Source organism: Oncorhynchus nerka, linkage group LG3 (assembly GCF_034236695.1).
Source record: "Oncorhynchus nerka isolate Pitt River linkage group LG3, Oner_Uvic_2.0, whole genome shotgun sequence".
Taxonomy (NCBI): domain Eukaryota; kingdom Metazoa; phylum Chordata; class Actinopteri; order Salmoniformes; family Salmonidae; genus Oncorhynchus; species Oncorhynchus nerka.
Genome location: NC_088398.1, coordinates 71,129,358 through 71,148,904, shown reverse-complemented (window position 1 = coordinate 71,148,904; position 19,547 = coordinate 71,129,358). Strand labels below are relative to the sequence as shown.

The window sequence follows — 19,547 nt, the reverse complement described above, 5'->3', positions numbered from 1 at the left end:
TTCCAGAAGGACAACCATTTCTCAAGCACTTCAGCAATCAGGAATTTATGGTAGAGTGGCCAGACAGAAGCCACTCCTCAGTAAAAGGGACATGACAGCCTACTTGGAGTTTGCCAAAAGGCACCTAAAGGACTCTCAGACATTCTCTGGTATGATGAAACCAAGATTGAACTATTTGGCCTGAATGCCAAGCGTCATGTCTGGAGGAAACCTGGCACCATCCCTACAGTGAAGCATGGTGGTGGCAGCATCATGCTGTGGGGATGTTTTTCAGCGTCAGGGAATGGGAGACTAGTCAGGATCGAGGGAAAAATGAACGGAGCAAAGTACAGAGAGATCCTTGATGAAAACCTGCTCCAGAGCACTCAGGACCTCAGGCTGGGGCGAAGGTTCAGCTTCCAACAGGACAACGACCCTAAGCACACAGCCAAGCAGGAGTGGCTGCGGGACAAGTCTCTGAATGTCCTTGAGTGGCCCAGCCAGAGCCCAGACTTTAACCGGATCGAACATCTCTGGAGAGACCTGAAAATAGCTGTGCAGAGACGCTCCCCATCCAACCTGACAGAGCTTGAGAGGATCTGCAGAGAAGAATGGGAGAAACTCCCCAAATGTGCCAAGCTTGTAGCATCATACCCAAGAACACTTGAGGCTGTAATCACTGCCAAAGATGCTTCAAGAAAGTACTGAGTAAAGGGTCTGAATACTTATGTAACTGTGATATTTAAGTTTTTTATTTGTAATACATTTGCAAACATTTCTAAAAAACTTTTTTTTGCTTTTTCATTATGGGGTATTGTGTGTAGATTGATACTTTTTTTGTTTATACATTTTTGATTAAGGCTGTAACATAACAAAATGTGGAAAAAGTCAAGGCGTCTGTATACTTTCCGAATGCACTGTATGTTTATTCTCTGTTCATCAGTGTTGGAAGCCTTCCTCCGCTGTGTTCCGTTAGAGACAGATGTGCTAACAGCAGGGAACCTCTTCTGGCTAACAGGGCCCAGGTCAGGTCATATGCGATCATTAATCTGACATGTTGTGTAGAGGCATGTTGTGTAGAGGCCCTGGATACAGGTCAACATGCTGACAGAACATACCACTAATTTGATACCACGTATTGTGTGACCTTGTATGATGGTATCGCCCTCTGTTCCATTTCTTCCCATGATCCCAACATATTTCTCCTGCCATTTGCTCCTTGTATATCTCAACCTCTTCTCCCTTCCTCCCCCTCTTCCTCTCCCCCCCAGGGTTATGAAGACTGGCTGAGACACAAGGCAGACTGCAGTATAAATGAGTGTCCTGTGGACGTGGTGAAGGAAGGGACGGTGGTGAGGACACAGAGTCACAAGCTACGGGTATGACTGCCTTAATATTTCTATTTCACCTTTATTTAACCAGGTAGGCTAGTTGAGAACAAGTTCTCATTTGAAACTGTGACTTGGCCAAGATAAAGCAAAACAGTTTGACACATGGGTTTGGCGACAAGTACAGTATGAAGCGAGGGCCAGCCAACGAGAGCATACAGGCCGCAGTGGTGGGTAGTATATGGGGCTTTGGTGATAAAACGGATGGCACTGTGATAGACTGCATCCAATTTGTTGAGTAGAGTGTTGGAGCCTTTTTGTAAATGACATCGCCGAAGTCGAGGATCGGTCGAATGGTCAGTTTGGTATTTGTAGTTGTCCACATATTCTAAGTCAGAACCGTCCATAGTGATGTTGGACGGGCGGGCGCGGGCAGCGATCGGTTGAGGAGCATGCATTTAGTTGTACTTGCATTCAAGAGCAGTTGGAGGCCATGAAAGGAGAGTTGTATGGCATTGAAGCTCATCTGGAGGTTAGTTAACACAGTTAACACAACACCGCCCCCTTTGGCAGTTCTATCTGGGCAGAAAATGTTATAGTTAGGGATGGACATTTCAGGGTTTTTGGTGGTTTTCCTAAGCCAGGATTCAGACACGGCTAAGACATCCAGGTTGGCAGAATGTGCTAAAGCAGTGAATAAAGCACATTTAGGGAGTAGGCTTCTAATGTTAACATGCATGAAACCAAGGCTTTTACCGGTTACAGAAGTCAACAAATGAGAGCACCTGGGGAGTAGGAGTGGAGAGGAACAGAGGAACAGTAGGATAAGGGTACGGCTAAAGGCTATAAGAACTGGCCGCCTAGCACGTTCAGAACAGAGAGTAAAGGGAGCAGGTTTCTGGGCACAATAGCATAGAATCAAGGCATAATGTACAGACAAAGGTATGGTATGAAGATAGTACATTGGAGGTAAACCTAGGCATTGAGTAATGATGAGAGAGATATAGTCTCTAGAGACGTTTAAACCAGGTGATGTGATCGCATATGTGGGAGGTGGAACAACATCGTTGCTTCAGGCATATTGTGCAGGGCTAGAAGCTCTACAGTGAAATAAGACAGTAATCACTAACAAGGACAGTAATGGACAAGGCATTTTGATATTAGGGAGAGGCATGCGTTGCCAAGTGATCTTATGGGTCCAGTGAGTGGTTAGGCTGGCTGTGGACACGGCGATTCAGACAGTTAGCAGGCCGGGGCTAGCAAGCTAGCAGTTAGCAGGCCGGGGCTAGCCAGCTAGCATAAGGGCCATAGAGGGACGTCGCGATGGGGGAAAGTCTGTTTTTGCCTCCTCGTGCGGTGACATCGATAGACCAGTTGTGGAATTAGTAACAGAGGGGTCCAAGTCCAATTTGCAAAATAGATCAGCTAACAGTCCAATATGCTCTAGGTAGCTAGCAGGCCGCGGTTAGCAAAATTGGCCTTCAGGGGACGTCGCACATGAGGGGCCTGTTGGGATTCTCAGGCAGATTATGTCGGTTTTCCAGTCGTGAAGGATCGGCGGGGTTCCGTGCCCAGTACCGGCAGTAGCAGGGATCCGGAAATTGTAGCCGAGGAGTGAGCTTCAGGAGTAGCCCGGGAGCCCAAGCCGGGAGATGGGTCTAGCATGGGCTAGCTCCAGGCTAGTTGGTGCTCGCTCCGGGACTGAAGCGTTAGCCAGGAGTAGTCAACCCGGGTTGCGGTTAGCTAGCTGCGATTATCCAGATGAAAAGGTTCAGAGTTTGCGGTAGGAATCTGGGGATATGGTGAGAAAAATAGGTCCGGTATGCTCTGGTTTGAAATGTGTTGTACGAACTGGTGAGAGCTTTCCGAGCTAAAGGTTAGCTGATGACCGCTAGCAGTAGTTAGCTGACTGATAGCTGATAGCTGGTAGCTAGTTAGCCAGCTAGCTTCAGACGAGGTATTAAAGTCCGGAAGTAAATAGAAAGGAGAGTATTTTGAAGTTGAGGTTTAGGAAAAATATTAAAAAGAATGCGAATAAAAAGATATAGAAAGATATATACATGGAATGAGACAAGACAAAGACTAAGACATCTGACTTCTACGCCATCTTGGATTTGACAGGATGGGCCTTCTACTCTCCAGTCTACTACACATCATTATGACTGTCCTAGTAATGGGCCTTCTACTCTCCAGTCTACTACACATCATTATGACTGCCCTAGTAATGGGCCTTCTACTCTCCAGTCTACTACACATCATTATGACTGCCCTAGTAATGGGCCTTCTACTCTCCAGTCTACTACACATCATTATGACTGTCCTAGTAATGGGCCTTCTACTCTCCAGTCTACTACACATCATTATGACTGCCCTAGTAATGGGCCTTCTACTCTCTAGTCTACTACACATCATTATGACTGTCCTAGTAATGGGCCTTCTACTCTCTAGTCTACTACACATCATTATGACTGTCCTAGTAATGGGCCTTCTACTCTCCAGTCTACTACACATCATTATGACTGCCCTAGTAATGGGCCTTCTACTCTCCAGTCTACTACACATCATTATGACTGCCCTAGTAATGGGCCTTCTACTCTCCAGTCTACTACACATCATTATGACTGCCCTAGTAATGGGCCTTCTACTCTCCAGTCTACTACACATCATTATGACTGTCCTAGTAATGGGCCTTCTACTCTCCAGTCTACTACACATCATTATGACTGTCCTAGTAATGGGCCTTCTACTCTCCAGTCTACTACACATCATTATGACTGTCCTAGTAATGGGCCTTCTACTCTCCAGTCTACTACACATCATTATGACTGCCCTAGTAATGGGCCTTCTACTCTCCAGTCTACTACACATCATTATGACTGCCCTAGTAATGGGCCTTCTACTCTCCAGTCTTCCACACATCATTATGACTGACCTAGTAATGGGCCTTCTACTCTCCAGTCTACTACACATCATTATGACTGTCCTAGTAATGGGCCTTCTACTCTCCAGTCTACTACACATCATTATGACTGCCCTAGTAATGGGCCTTCTACTCTCCAGTCTACTACACATCATTATGACTGTCCTAGTAATGGGCCTTCTACTCTCCAGTCTTCCACACATCATTATGACTGTCCTAGTAATGGGCCTTCTACTCTCCAGTCTTCCACACATCATTATGACTGTCCTAGTAATGGGCCTTCTACTCTCCAGTCTACTACACATCATTATGACTGCCCTAGTAATGGGCCTTCTACTCTCCAGTCTACTACACATCATTATGACTGCCCTAGTAATGGGCCTTCTACTCTCCAGTCTTCCACACATCATTATGACTGTCCTAGTAATGGGCCTTCTACTCTCCAGTCTTCCACACATCATTATGACTGTCCTAGTAATGGGCCTTCTACTCTCCAGTCTACTACACATCATTATGACTGCCCTAGTAATGGGCCTTCTACTCTCCAGTCTACTACACATCATTATGACTGCCCTAGTAATGGGCCTTCTACTCTCCAGTCTACTACACATCATTATGACTGCCCTAGTAATGGGCCTTCTACTCTCCAGTCTACTACACATCATTATGACTGCCCTAGTAATGGTCCTTCTACTCTCTAGTCTACTACACATCATTATGACTGCCCTAGTAATGGTCCTTCTACTCTCTAGTCTACTACACATCATTATGACTGCCCTAGTAATGGGCCTTCTACTCTCTAGTCTACTACACATCATTATGACTGCCCTAGTAATGGTTCTTCTACTCTCCAGTCTACTACACATCATTATGACTGCCCTAGTAATGGGCCTTCTACTCTCCAGTCTACTACACATCATTATGACTGCCCTAGTAATGGTCCTTCTACTCTCCAGTCTACTACACATCATTATGACTGCCCTAGTAATGGGCCTTCTACTCTCCAGTCTACTACACATCATTATGACTGTCCTAGTAATGGGCCTTCTACTCTCCAGTCTACTACACATCATTATGACTGCCCTAGTAATGGGCCTTCTACTCTCCAGTCTACCACACATCATTATGACTGTCCTAGTAATGGGCCTTCTACTCTCCAGTCTACTACACATCATTATGACTGTCCTAGTAATGGGCCTTCTACTCTCCAGTCTACTACACATCATTATGACTGTCCTAGTAATGGGCCTTCTACTCTCCAGTCTACTACACATCATTATGACTGCCCTAGTAATGGGCCTTCTACTCTCCAGTCTACTACACATCATTATGACTGTCCTAGTAATGGGCCTTCTACTCTCCAGTCTACTACACATCATTATGACTGCCCTAGTAATGGGCCTTCTACTCTCCAGTCTACTACACATCATTATGACTGTCCTAGTAATGGGCCTTCTACTCTCCAGTCTACTACACATCATTATGACTGCCCTAGTAATGGGCCTTCTACTCTCTAGTCTACTACACATCATTATGACTGCCCTAGTAATGGGCCTTCTACTCTCCAGTCTACTACACATCATTATGACTGCCCTAGTAATGGTTATTCTACTCTCCAGTCTACTACACATCATTATGACTGCCCTAGTAATGGGCCTTCTACTCTCCAGTCTACTACACATCATTATGACTGCCCTAGTAATGGGCCTTCTACTCTCCAGTCTACTACACATCATTATGACTGTCCTAGTAATGGGCCTTCTACTCTCCAGTCTACTACACATCATTATGACTGCCCTAGTAATGGGCCTTCTACTCTCCAGTCTACTACACATCATTATGACTGCCCTAGTAATGGGCCTTCTACTCTCCAGTCTACTACACATCATTATGACTGCCCTAGTAATGGGCCTTCTACTCTCCAGTCTACTACACATCATTATGACTGCCCTAGTAATGGGCCTTCTACTCTCCAGTCTACTACACATCATTATGACTGCCCTAGTAATGGTTCTTCTACTCTCCAGTCTACTACACATCATTATGACTGCCCTAGTAATGGGCCTTCTACTCTCCAGTCTACTACACATCATTATGACTGCCCTAGTAATGGGCCTTCTACTCTCCTGTCTACTACACATCATTATGACTGCCCTAGTAATGGGCCTTCTACTCTCCAGTCTACTACACATCATTATGACTGCCCTAGTAATGGGCCTTCTACTCTCTAGTCTACTACACATCATTATGACTGTCCTAGTAATGGGCCTTCTACTCTCCAGTCTACTACACATCATTATGACTGCCCTAGTAATGGGCCTTCTACTCTCCAGTCTACTACACATCATTATGACTGCCCTAGTAATGGGCCTTCTACTCTCTAGTCTACTACACATCATTATGACTGTCCTAGTAATGGGCCTTCTACTCTCCAGTCTACTACACATCATTATGACTGTCCTAGTAATGGGCCTTCTACTCTCTAGTCTACTACACATCATTATGACTGCCCTAGTAATGGGCCTTCTACTCTCCAGTCTACTACACATCATTATGACTGTCCTAGTAATGGGCCTTCTACTCTCCAGTCTACTACACATCATTATGACTGCCCTAGTAATGGGCCTTCTACTCTCCAGTCTACTACACATCATTATGACTGTCCTAGTAATGGGCCTTCTACTCTCCAGTCTACTACACATCATTATGACTGCCCTAGTAATGGTTCTTCTACTCTCCAGTCTACTACACATCATTATGACTGTCCTAGTAATGGGCCTTCTACTCTCCAGTCTACTACACATCATTATGACTGCCCTAGTAATGGGCCTTCTACTCTCCAGTCTACTACACATCATTATGACTGCCCTAGTAATGGGCCTTCTACTCTCCAGTCTACTACACATCATTATGACTGCCCTAGTAATGGGCCTTCTACTCTCCAGTCTACTACACATCATTATGACTGCCCTAGTAATGGGCCTTCTACTCTCCAGTCTACTACACATCATTATGACTGCCCTAGTAATGGGCCTTCTACTCTCCAGTCTACTACACATCATTATGACTGCCCTAGTAATGGGCCTTCTACTCTCCAGTCTACTACACATCATTATGACTGCCCTAGTAATGGGCCTTCTACTCTCTAGTCTACTACACATCATTATGACTGTCCTAGTAATGGGCCTTCTACTCTCCAGTCTACTACACATCATTATGACTGTCCTAGTAATGGGCCTTCTACTCTCCAGTCTACTACACATCATTATGACTGCCCTAGTAATGGGCCTTCTACTCTCCAGTCTACTACACATCATTATGACTGCCCTAGTAATGGGCCTTCTACTCTCCAGTCTACTACACATCATTATGACTGCCCTAGTAATGGGCCTTCTACTCTCCAGTCTACTACACATCATTATGACTGTCCTAGTAATGGGCCTTCTACTCTCCAGTCTACTACACATCATTATGACTGTCCTAGTAATGGGCCTTCTACTCTCCAGTCTACTACACATCATTATGACTGCCCTAGTAATGGTCCTTCTACTCTCTAGTCTACTACACATCATTATGACTGCCCTACTAATGGACCTTCTACTCTCCAGTCTACTACACATCATTATGACTGTCCTAGAAATGGGCCTTCTACTCTCCAGTCTACTACACATCATTATGACTGTCCTAGTAATGGGCCTTCTACTCTCCAGTCTACTACACATCATTATGACTGCCCTAGTAATGGGCCTTCTACTCTCTAGTCTACTACACATCATTATGACTGTCCTAGTAATGGGCCTTCTACTCTCCAGTCTACTACACATCATTATGACTGTCCTAGTAATGGGCCTTCTACTCTCTAGTCTACTACACATCATTATGACTGCCCTAGTAATGGGCCTTCTACTCTCCAGTCTACTACACATCATTATGACTGTCCTAGTAATGGGCCTTCTACTCTCCAGTCTACTACACATCATTATGACTGCCCTAGTAATGGGCCTTCTACTCTCCAGTCTACTACACATCATTATGACTGCCCTAGTAATGGGCCTTCTACTCTCTAGTCTACTACACATCATTATGACTGTCCTAGTAATGGGCCTTCTACTCTCCAGTCTACTACACATCATTATGACTGTCCTAGTAATGGGCCTTCTACTCTCCAGTCTACTACACATCATTATGACTGCCCTAGTAATGGGCCTTCTACTCTCCAGTCTACTACACATCATTATGACTGCCCTAGTAATGGGCCTTCTACTCTCCAGTCTACTACACATCATTATGACTGCCCTAGTAATGGGCCTTCTACTCTCCAGTCTACTACACATCATTATGACTGTCCTAGTAATGGGCCTTCTACTCTCCAGTCTACTACACATCATTATGACTGTCCTAGTAATGGGCCTTCTACTCTCCAGTCTACTACACATCATTATGACTGCCCTAGTAATGGTCCTTCTACTCTCTAGTCTACTACACATCATTATGACTGCCCTAGTAATGGACCTTCTACTCTCCAGTCTACTACACATCATTATGACTGTCCTAGAAATGGGCCTTCTACTCTCCAGTCTACTACACATCATTATGACTGTCCTAGTAATGGGCCTTCTACTCTCCAGTCTACTACACATCATTATGACTGCCCTAGTAATGGGCCTTCTACTCTCTAGTCTACTACACATCATTATGACTGTCCTAGTAATGGGCCTTCTACTCTCCAGTCTACTACACATCATTATGACTGCCCTAGTAATGGTTCTTCTACTCTCCAGTCTACTACACATCATTATGACTGCCCTAGTAATGGGCCTTCTACTCTCTAGTCTACTACACATCATTATGACTGCCCTAGTAATGGGCCTTCTACTCTCCAGTCTACTACACATCATTATGACTGCCCTAGTAATGGGCCTTCTACTCTCCAGTCTACTACACATCATTATCACGGTTGGGATGGTGTTCTTGGACTTGTACTCATCCGTCTTCCTCCTCCAAACATGGCGAGTGGAGTTTAGACCAAAAAGCTCTATTTCTGTCTCAGACCACATGACCTTCTCCCATTCCTCCTCTGGATCATCCAGATGGTCATTGGCAAACTTCAGACGGGCCTGGACATGCGCTGGCTTGAGCAGTGGGACCTTGCGTGTGCTGCAGGATTTTAATCCATGACGGCGTAGTGTGTTACTAATGGTTTTCTTTGAGACTGTGGTCCCAGCTCTCTTCAGGTCATTGACCAGGTCCTGCCATGTAGTTCTGGGCTGATCCCTCACCTTCCTCATGATCATTGATGCCCCACGAGGTGAGATCTTGCATGGAGCCCCAGACCGAGGGTGATTGACCGTCATCTTGAACTTCTTCCATTTTCTAATAATTGCGCCAACAGTTGTTGCCTTCTCATCAAGCAGCTATTGTCCTGTAGCCCATCCCAGCCTTGTGCAGGTCTACAATTTTACCCCTGATGTCCTTACACAGCTCTCTGGTCTTGGGCATTGTGGAGAAGTTGGAGTCTGTTTGATTGAGTGTGTGGACAGGTGTCTTTTATACAGGTAACGAGTTCAAACAGGTGCAGTTAACACAGGTAATGAGTGGAAAACAGGAGGGATTCTTAAAGAAAAACTAACAGGTCTGTGAGAGCCGGAATTCTTACTGGTTGGTAGGTGATCAAATACTTATGTCATGCAATAAAATGCAAATTAATTACTTAAAAATCATACAATGTGATTTTCTGGATTTTTGTTTTAGATTCAGTCTCTCACAGTTGAAGTGTACCTATGCTAAAAAATTACAGACTTCTACATGCTTTGTAAGTAGGAAAACCTGCAAAATCGGGAGTGTATCAAATACTTGTTCTCCCCACTGTATGAGTTAGCTTACTTGTACACGTTGAAATTAATTTGTTAAGTTAAGTGTTTTAAACTTGTTTTCATTGTTACCTTAACTATTATTCAAGATGAACTAGTGTTGATGAATCACAGATCACAATCCTGCAATAGAGGGGAAGGGAATCTGTTGCTAATTTGTTTGTGTTGCATTATTTGATTGTCACAATTTTTTCATGATATCCATGTGAAGTCCTTTTGCAGCTGATAATGGCATGCAATCCAATACAGTCGTAGGTCTACAGCAGTGGTTCTCATCTCCGGTCCTTGAGTACCCCCAATCCAATACAGTCGTAGGTCTACAGCAGTGGTTCTCATCTCCGGTCCTTGAGTACCCCCAATCCAATACAGTCGTAGGTCTACAGCACTGGTTCTCACCTCCGGTCCTTGAGTACCCCCAATCCAATACAGTCGTAGGTCTACAGCACTGGTTCTCACCTCCGGTCCTTGAGTACCCCCAATCCAATACAGTCGTAGGTCTACAGCAGTGGTTCTCAACTCCGGTCCTTGAGTACCCCCAATCCAATACAGTCGTAGGTCTACAGCAGTGGTTCTCACCTCCGGTCCTTGAGTACCCCCAATCCAATACAGTCGTAGGTCTACAGCAGTGGTTCTCACCTCCGGTCCTTGAGTACCCCCAATCCAATACAGTCGTAGGTCTACAGCAGTGGTTCTCACCTCCGGTCCTTGAGTACCCCCAATCCAATACAGTCGTAGGTCTACAGCACTGGTTCTCAACTCCGGTCCTTGAGTACCCCCAATCCAATACAGTCGTAGGTCTATGGCAGTGGTTCTCAACTCCGGTCCTTGAGTACCCCCAATCCAATACAGTCGTAGGTCTACAGCAGTGGTTCTTAACTCCGGTCCTTGAGTACCCCCAATCCAATACAGTCGTAGGTCTACAGCACTGGTTCTCACCTCCGGTCCTTGAGTACCCCCAATCCAATACAGTCGTAGGTCTACAGCAGTGGTTCTCAACTCCGGTCCTTGAGTACCCCCAATCCAATACAGTCGTAGGTCTACGGCAGTGGTTCTCACCTCCGGTCCTTGAGTACCCCCAATCCAATACAGTCGTAGGTCTACAGCAGTGGTTCTCACTTCCGGTCCTTGAGTACCCCCAATCCAATACAGTCGTAGGTCTACAGCAGTGGTTCTCATCTCCGGTCCTTGAGTACCCCCAATAAATCAAATGTTATGTCACATACACGTGTTTAGCAGATGTTATTTCAGGTGTAGCGAAATGCTTGTGGTGTAAAACTGTATTATTACGAGGACCGAAGTTAGGAACCACCGTATGATGTCATTAGCCTTATTGGCATTTGCAATGCACCCCTTGACTTTGTGCATCTGAAGCAGAGAAAAGCTTAACACACACATTGTTTACATATTGTTCAGCTATATGTTCTCCAAACAATAAACGATACCAGTAGACAATGTATATGAGGCTAATCATTGTACTTGATTTTGTACATGCCTTGCGCTGACATTAAATTGTTTATCACAAATCCAACCCTTATAATCTAGGTGGTGAAGTGTCTGGCGACAGATGATGGGATCCTTAGCTTAAAACATACACACAACTACTACTAACGAGAAGGTACTAAACTACTTTTCTCCCAGAAGGTCTGAGTAGCACTTGGAGGTGACATTGTGAGAATGAAGATGGTTTGCCTAAGTAGACTACCACAGGAATGACATTGTACATGCTCAATGTGTTCAAATGATAAAAGAAAGAGAATAGTTGGGCTATAAGAAATACTTTCTATTCAATAGGGCAAGGCAAAGCAGAGATTACACAATACTTTTCATTTCACCCATACAACAATATAGACTATTATTAAAGAACAATATGTTTACAACATCATAAACAATAGCCTTTGACACATTCCAAATGTCATTTCATATATTTAAATGGTTTAAGGGGGCACTTTTGTCATGGCGACAAGGGGACTCAATTGGCACAACAGATTCATTCAGATTGACCCAACCACAGCATATGACAACCATCTGACGGATGACTCCTTTCATATCTGGAAAAGGATGAAGTAGTGGAAGTAGAAACGGATGCTGCTGAAGCATTACTCATCTTCAAAGTGGGTGCCTTGATTAGAGATCGACCGATTAATCGGCATGGCCGATTTCATTATGGCCGATTTCAGGTTCTCATAAAAATCGGTAATCGGCCTTTTTGGACGTCGATTACATTGCAATCCACGAGGAGACTGCGTGGCAGGCTGACCACCTGTTACACGAGTGCAGCATCAAAAGGACCTTGTGGCTGCATGGTCATTATGGGGCATTGCATGTAGATTGATCATGGGCATTGCATATAGATTGATCATGGTCATTATGGGGCATTGCATGTAGATTGATCATGGTCATTATGGGGCATTGCATGTAGATTGATCATGGTCATTATGGGGCATTGCATGTAGATTGATCATGGTCATTATGGGGCATTGCATGTAGATTGATCATGGTCATTATGGGGCATTGCATATAGATTGATCATGGTCATTATGGGGCATTGCATGTAGATTGATCATGGTCATTATGGGGCATTGCATATAGATTGATCATGGTCATTATGGGGCATTGCATGTAGATTGATCATGGTCATTATGGGGCATTGCATATAGATTGATCATGGTCATTATGGGGCATTGCATGTAGATTGATCATGGTCATTATGGGGCATTGCATGTAGATTGATGAGGGGGGAAAGAATATTTAATCTATTTCATAATAAGCCTGTAACAAAATATGGAAAAAGTCAAGGGGTCTGAATAATTTCCGAATGCATTTTATGTTAGCTAGTATGGCTAGCATATGAACTAGTATGTGAGCTAGTTTGTGAACTCATCCCTCTTCTGTGTAATGAAAGCAAAAAAGCACAAGAGGCAGCGCTGTATCATGAATACACTCACAGGTAAATGGTGTTGTTTTGCCTGACGCGATAGCTACCTGTATCATGAATACACTCACAGGTAAATGGTGTTGTTTTGCCCGACGCGATAGCTACCTGTATCATGAATACACTCACAGGTAAATGGTGTTGTTTTGCCTGACGAGATAGCTACCTGTATCATGAATACACTCACAGGTAAATGGTGTTGTTTTGCCCGACGCGATAGCTACCTGTATCATGAATACACTCACAGGTAAATGGTGTTGTTTTGCCTGACGCGATAGCTACCTGTATCATGAATACACTCACAGGTAAATGGTGTTGTTTTGCCTGACGAGATAGCTACCTGTATCATGAATACACTCACAGGTAAATGGTGTTGTTTTGCCCGACGCGATAGCTACCTGTATCATGAATACACTCACAGGTAAATGGTGTTGTTTTGCCCGACGCGATAGCTACCTGTATCATGAATACACTCACAGGTAAATGGTGTTGTTTTGCCCGATAGCTACCTCGCCTCACAACTCTGCCAAACATGCCTTTTTGCTTTTACAACATATCAAAATAACAATGATGAATTAAATATTTTCATTTACATTTTATTTTAATGAGCCAATTCATACAATGTCATTCTTCCACCAGAAGATAAAGTCCAGACACAAATCTGGTTAGTAAAACATTGTTTCCGAGGTCAGACAGGCAGACAGTGAGGCTTATATTAACCCTGCTGTACCAAACTAAATGATAGGTTTATATTAACCCCCGCTGTACCAAACTAAATGATAGCTTTATATTAACCCCCGCTGTACCAAACTAAACTAAATGATAGGTTTATATTAACCCCCGCTGTACCAAACTAAATGATAGCTTTATATTAACCCCCGCTGTACCAAACTAAACTAAATGATAGGTTTATATTAACCCCCGCTGTACCAAACTAAATGATAGGTTTATATTAACCCCTGCTGTACCAAACTAAATGATAGGTTTATATTAACCCCCGCTGTACCAAACTAAATGCTAGGTTTATATTAACCCCCGCTGTACCAAACTAAATGCTAGGCTTATATTAACCCCCGCTGTACCAAACTAAATGCTAGGCAATGGGAAATAATGTACCCGATATATACAAGAGATAATTGTGACAGCAACATGAACATGATATTATGATGGAGGTGCAGTGATAACTGTCAGTTGGAACTGTTAGCAGGCATAGGCCTGTCTGTGACGGCCAACACAGAACGGCTTGGAACGCTGCTCGTCCAATCAGCATCCAGGATCCAAACAACCAGTTTTTATAATAATATTTATGAACATTTAAATCATAGCCAAAGCTATCATCTTTAATCATTATACTAATTACCATTCAATCTATTCCTGAGACCTTGTAAGCTGGTCTCCATGGGAACGAAACACCCTGGTGCCTGCCCTTTGTGTGTGTGTGTGTGTGTGTGTGTGTGTGTGTGTGTGTGTGTGTGTGTGTGTGTGTGTGTGTGTGTGTGTGCGTGTGTGTGTGTGTGTGTGCCTGCTTTGCCTGCGATGCCCTAGCTTGCGTCTGAGAGAAGATTAACATTCCCCCTACATTACCATCTCAAAGATTCCTGTTGTGATTACTCTGGTCGCATACAGGGGAAAGGATTTGTCTTTCCAGACAGAGATTAAACAATCAATATGACTGATATTAAGGGCCGCTATTATCCTGTTATCTACTCTGATGTCAGACAGGACTAGGGTCAAAACAGTGGCGCTACCATAGAATTAGGAATTAGAATTTAATAGGATCTCTATGGGTGTTACTGTGGAACAGATTGCAGTGTCATAATAACCACATAGCAGATATTACAGAGTGGAGACAGGGACTATGTCCCATTTAGAGAAGCACCCTGCAGTGTCTGGCAGGTCTGTGTAATATCTATGGCTGTTTTTGAGTGTGTTGGCACGTGTTGCCAATAGCCATGCCGTCCACCGAAACGTGTCTTTGTTGTGCTACTGATCCAGTTTCTGCTGTTCTGCCTGCGGTTATGGAACCCTGACATGTTCACTGGTCATGCTACCTTGTCCCGGACCAGCTGTCTCGAACCTCTGAATGCTCGGCGGCTATGAAAAGTCAGCTGACATTTACTCCTGAGGTGCTGACCTGTTGCACCATATATATCCACTGTGATTATTATTTGACCCTGCTGGTCATCTATGAACGTTAGAATATCTTGAAGAACGATCTGACCTTAATGGCCATTTACTCTTATAATCTCCACCCAGCACAGCCAGAAGAGGACAGGCCACCCCTCAGAGCCTGGTTCCTCTCTAGGTTTCTAATCTCCACCCGGCACAGCCAGAAGAGGACAGGCCACCCCTCAGAGCCTGGTTCCTCTCTAGGTTTCTAATCTCCACCCGGCACAGCCAGAAGAGGACTGGCCACCCCTCAGAGCCTGGTTCCTCTCTAGGTTTCTTTTCACAGCCAGAAGAGGACAGGCCACCCCTCAGAGCCTGGTTCCTCTCTAGGTTTCTTTTCACAGCCAGAAGAGGACTGGCCACCCCTCAGAGCCTGGTTCCTCTCTAGGTTTCTTTTCACAGCCAGAAGAGGACAGGCCACCCCTCAGAGCCTGGTTCCTCTCTAGGTTTCTTTTCACAGCCAGAAGAGGACAGGCCACCCCTCAGAGCCTGGTTCCTCTCTAGGTTTCTAATCTCCACCCGGCACAGCCAGAAGAGGACAGGCCACCCCTCAGAGCCTGGTTCCTCTCTAGGTTTCTAATCTCCACCCGGCACAGCCAGAAGAGGACTGGCCACCCCTCAGAGCCTGGTTCCTCTCTAGGTTTCTTTTCACAGCCAGAAGAGGACTGGCCACCCCTCAGAGCCTGGTTCCTCTCTAGGTTTCTTTTCACAGCCAGAGGAGGACAGGCCACCCCTCAGAGCCTGGTTCCTCTCTAGGTTTCTTTTCACAGCCAGAAGAGGACAGGCCACCCCTCAGAGCCTGGTTCCTCTCTAGGTTTCTTTTCACAGCCAGAAGAGGACAGGCCACCCCTCAGAGCCTGGTTCCTCTCTAGGTTTCTTTTCACAGCCAGAAGAGGACTGGCCACCCCTCAGAGCCTGGTTCCTCTCTAGGTTTCTTTTCACAGCCAGAAGAGGACAGGCCACCCCTCAGAGCCTGGTTCCTCTCTAGGTTTCTTTTCACAGCCAGAAGAGGAACCCCTAGGTTCCTGCCTTTTTCCTAGCCACCGTGCTTCTACATCTGCATTGTTGCTGTTCAGGGTTTTAGGCTGGGTATATGTATAAGCACTTTGTGACATCTGCAGATGTAAAAGGGCTTTATAAATGTTATTGATTGAATGAAAGCTGAAAAACATTCTACATCCACACACACACACACACACACATTCTCCGGATGGTCCTCACCCATGCCCCCCCCCCCATGCCCCCCTCATGCCCCCCCATGCCCCCCACAAATCAAACAGGAAGATTAATGATGAGAATATTCATCATGATAACTGGTATATAGCGTATGTACTGTAGGGGAGAGTAGGGTAAGTTGAGCCATTTTTTTTTTACATTCAACATCACTCTGTCAAGGGAAATATAGAATTCTTTCTAACATAGACATCTACATATATTTCAGGAAAAATCTGAATTCATGTAAACATTGCAGTTTTGAAAACATAGCCGGTCCAAAAAAAGTGGTCTCTTGGCACAGCTTACCTGGGTTTGGGGTAAGTTGAGTCATGGAACAGGGTAAGCATCCTTTCTGTACTGAATGAAATATTATCACTACATTTTTAAAACCATGACTATCTTCATTACCCAAACACAATTCAACACAATTGTTGGTCTTTTAATCATTTTAAGCATTTTTAAAAACCTAACAAACACTGTTTTAAACACGCTTAATGTAGGCCAGGCCCTGTTGTTACCTCATATCCCAGTGATAATGCCTTCAATTATGCATTTTGACTATATTAGCCCACACAGCTACAAGTATGTACGTTCATGCTAGGTTTAGTACCTCATATTGAAGCTTATAGAGACCCCAACTGATTATTCTATATATATATATATATATATATATGCATATATTGTTATATATATATATATATAATCTTAAAAGTATCTACTTTGGTTTAGACATAAATTCTAACACAATCACTGAATTTGACTTGGTGAAAATCTAGTTTTTGGACCTACTGTAACTTACCACTTTTTCCATGTGGTTTCTTCCTTCAGACTCCAGGAAAGGATTACCTCTTCCTAAACATTTGGTCAAATGATACATTTTGTGTATGGTTTCCTAGAAACAAGGGTGGCTCAACTTACCGCACTTTCCCTTAATGTGGTGTGTACGGTCACCGTGGAGGTGGGATTTATAGGCTATTTAATCCCACCGTTATGCAACAACTCAATCGCCAGGAAAAAAGGAATGGGAAAAGATGTATGTGTTTCCTGTAGAAGAGCTCCTACTCATTAGTGATTATTTCTGGATCTGCAGCAGTATGGTGTCTCACTAGATCCAAAATACCTTTTGTGAAATAATGTTTGTTTACGTCATTGGAGTTTATAGTGAGTTAATTTAAATGACATCCCATCCCCCCAACTAGTGCACAAATTTTGACGATCGGAGTCACCAGGTTGGGCTCTGGTCAACAGTAGTGCACTGCATGAGGAATAGGGTAGTCCACAACATTTAGACGATCAGAGTCACCAGGTTGGGCTCTGGTCAACAGTAGTGCACTGCATGAGGAATAGGGTAGTCCACAACATTTAGACGATCAGAGTCACCAGGTTGGGCTCTGGTCAACAGTAGTGCACTGCATGAGGAATAGGGTAGTCCACAACATTTAGACGATCAGAGTCACCAGGTTGGGCTCTGGTCAACAGTAGTGCACTGCATGAGGAATAGGGTAGTCCACAACATTTAGACGATCAGAGTCACCAGGTTGGGCTCTGGTCAACAGTAGTACACTGCATGAGGAATAGGGTAGTCCACAACATTTAGACGATCAGAGTCACCAGGTTGGGCTCTGGTCAACAGTAGTACACTGCATGAGGAATAGGGTAGTCCACAACATTTAGACGATCAGAGTCACCAGGTTGGGCTCTGGTCAACAGTAGTACACTGCATGAGGAATAGGGTAGTCCACAACATTTAGACGATCAGAGTCACCAGGTTGGGCTCTGGTCAACAGTAGTGCACTGCATGAGGAATAGGGTAGTCCACAACATTTAGACGATCAGAGTCACCAGGTTGGGCTCTGGTCAACAGTAGTGCACTGCATGAGGAATAGGGTAGTCCACAACATTTAGACGATCAGAGTCACCAGGTTGGGCTCTGGTCAACAGTAGTACACTGCATGAGGAATAGGGTAGTCCACAACATTTAGACGATCAGAGTCACCAGGTTGGGCTCTGGTCAACAGTAGTGCACTGCATGAGGAATAGGGTAGTCCACAACATTTAGACGATCAGAGTCACCAGGTTGGGCTCTGGTCAACAGTAGTGCACTGCATGAGGAATAGGGTAGTCCACAACATTTAGACGATCAGAGTCACCAGGTTGGGCTCTGGTCAACAGTAGTACACTGCATGAGGAATAGGGTAGTCCACAACATTTAGACGATCAGAGTCACCAGGTTGGGCTCTGGTCATGAGGAACAGTAGTACACTGCATGAGGAATAGGGTAGTCCACAACATTTAGACGATCAGAGTCACCAGGTTGGGCTCTGGTCAACAGTAGTACACTGCATGAGGAATAGGGTAGTCCACAACATTTAGACGATCAGAGTCACCAGGTTGGGCTCTGGTCAACAGTAGTACACTGCATGAGGAATAGGGTAGTCCACAACATTTAGACGATCAGAGTCACCAGGTTGGGCTCTGGTCAACAGTAGTACACTGCATGAGGAATAGGGTAGTCCACAACATTTAGACGATCAGAGTCACCAGGTTGGGCTCTGGTCAACAGTAGTACACTGCATGAGGAATAGGGTAGTCCACAACATTTAGACGATCAGAGTCACCAGGTTGGGCTCTGGTCAACAGTAGTACACTGCATGAGGAATAGGGTAGTCCACAACATTTAGACGATCAGAGTCACCAGGTTGGGCTCTGGTCAACAGTAGTACACTGCATGAGGAATAGGGTAGTCCACAACATTTAGACGATCAGAGTCACCAGGTTGGGCTCTGGTCAACAGTAGTACACTGCATGAGGAATAGGGTAGTCCACAACATTTAGACGATCAGAGTCACCAGGTTGGGCTCTGGTCAACAGTAGTACACTGCATGAGGAATAGGGTAGTCCACAACATTTAGACGATCAGAGTCACCAGGTTGGGCTCTGGTCAACAGTAGTGCACTGCATGAGGAATAGGGTAGTCCACAACATTTAGACGATCAGAGTCACCAGGTTGGGCTCTGGTCAACAGTAGTGCACTGCATGAGGAATAGGGTAGTCCACAACATTTAGACGATCAGAGTCACCAGGTTGGGCTCTGGTCAACAGTAGTACACTGCATGAGGAATAGGGTAGTCCAC

The 19,547-nt window shown here is 44.7% G+C and overlaps 1 protein-coding gene across 5 annotated transcripts in view; it reads left to right on the top strand.

The window, feature by feature from the left end:
* Window positions 1–19,547, top strand: part of LOC115115993 (phospholipid-transporting ATPase IH-like) — a 110,415-nt gene that overhangs the window by 25,346 nt on the left and 65,522 nt on the right. For all 5 annotated transcript variants that reach the window (XR_010462645.1, XR_010462638.1, XR_010462639.1 and 2 more), the window contains exon 5: window positions 1,251–1,358. Coding sequence is in view for 1 of the 5 variants with exons in the window: in XM_065015270.1 (XP_064871342.1) it covers window positions 1,251–1,358 (108 nt within the window). In the remaining 4 variants the exon portion in view is untranslated. The remainder of the gene's footprint in view (window positions 1–1,250; window positions 1,359–19,547) is intronic.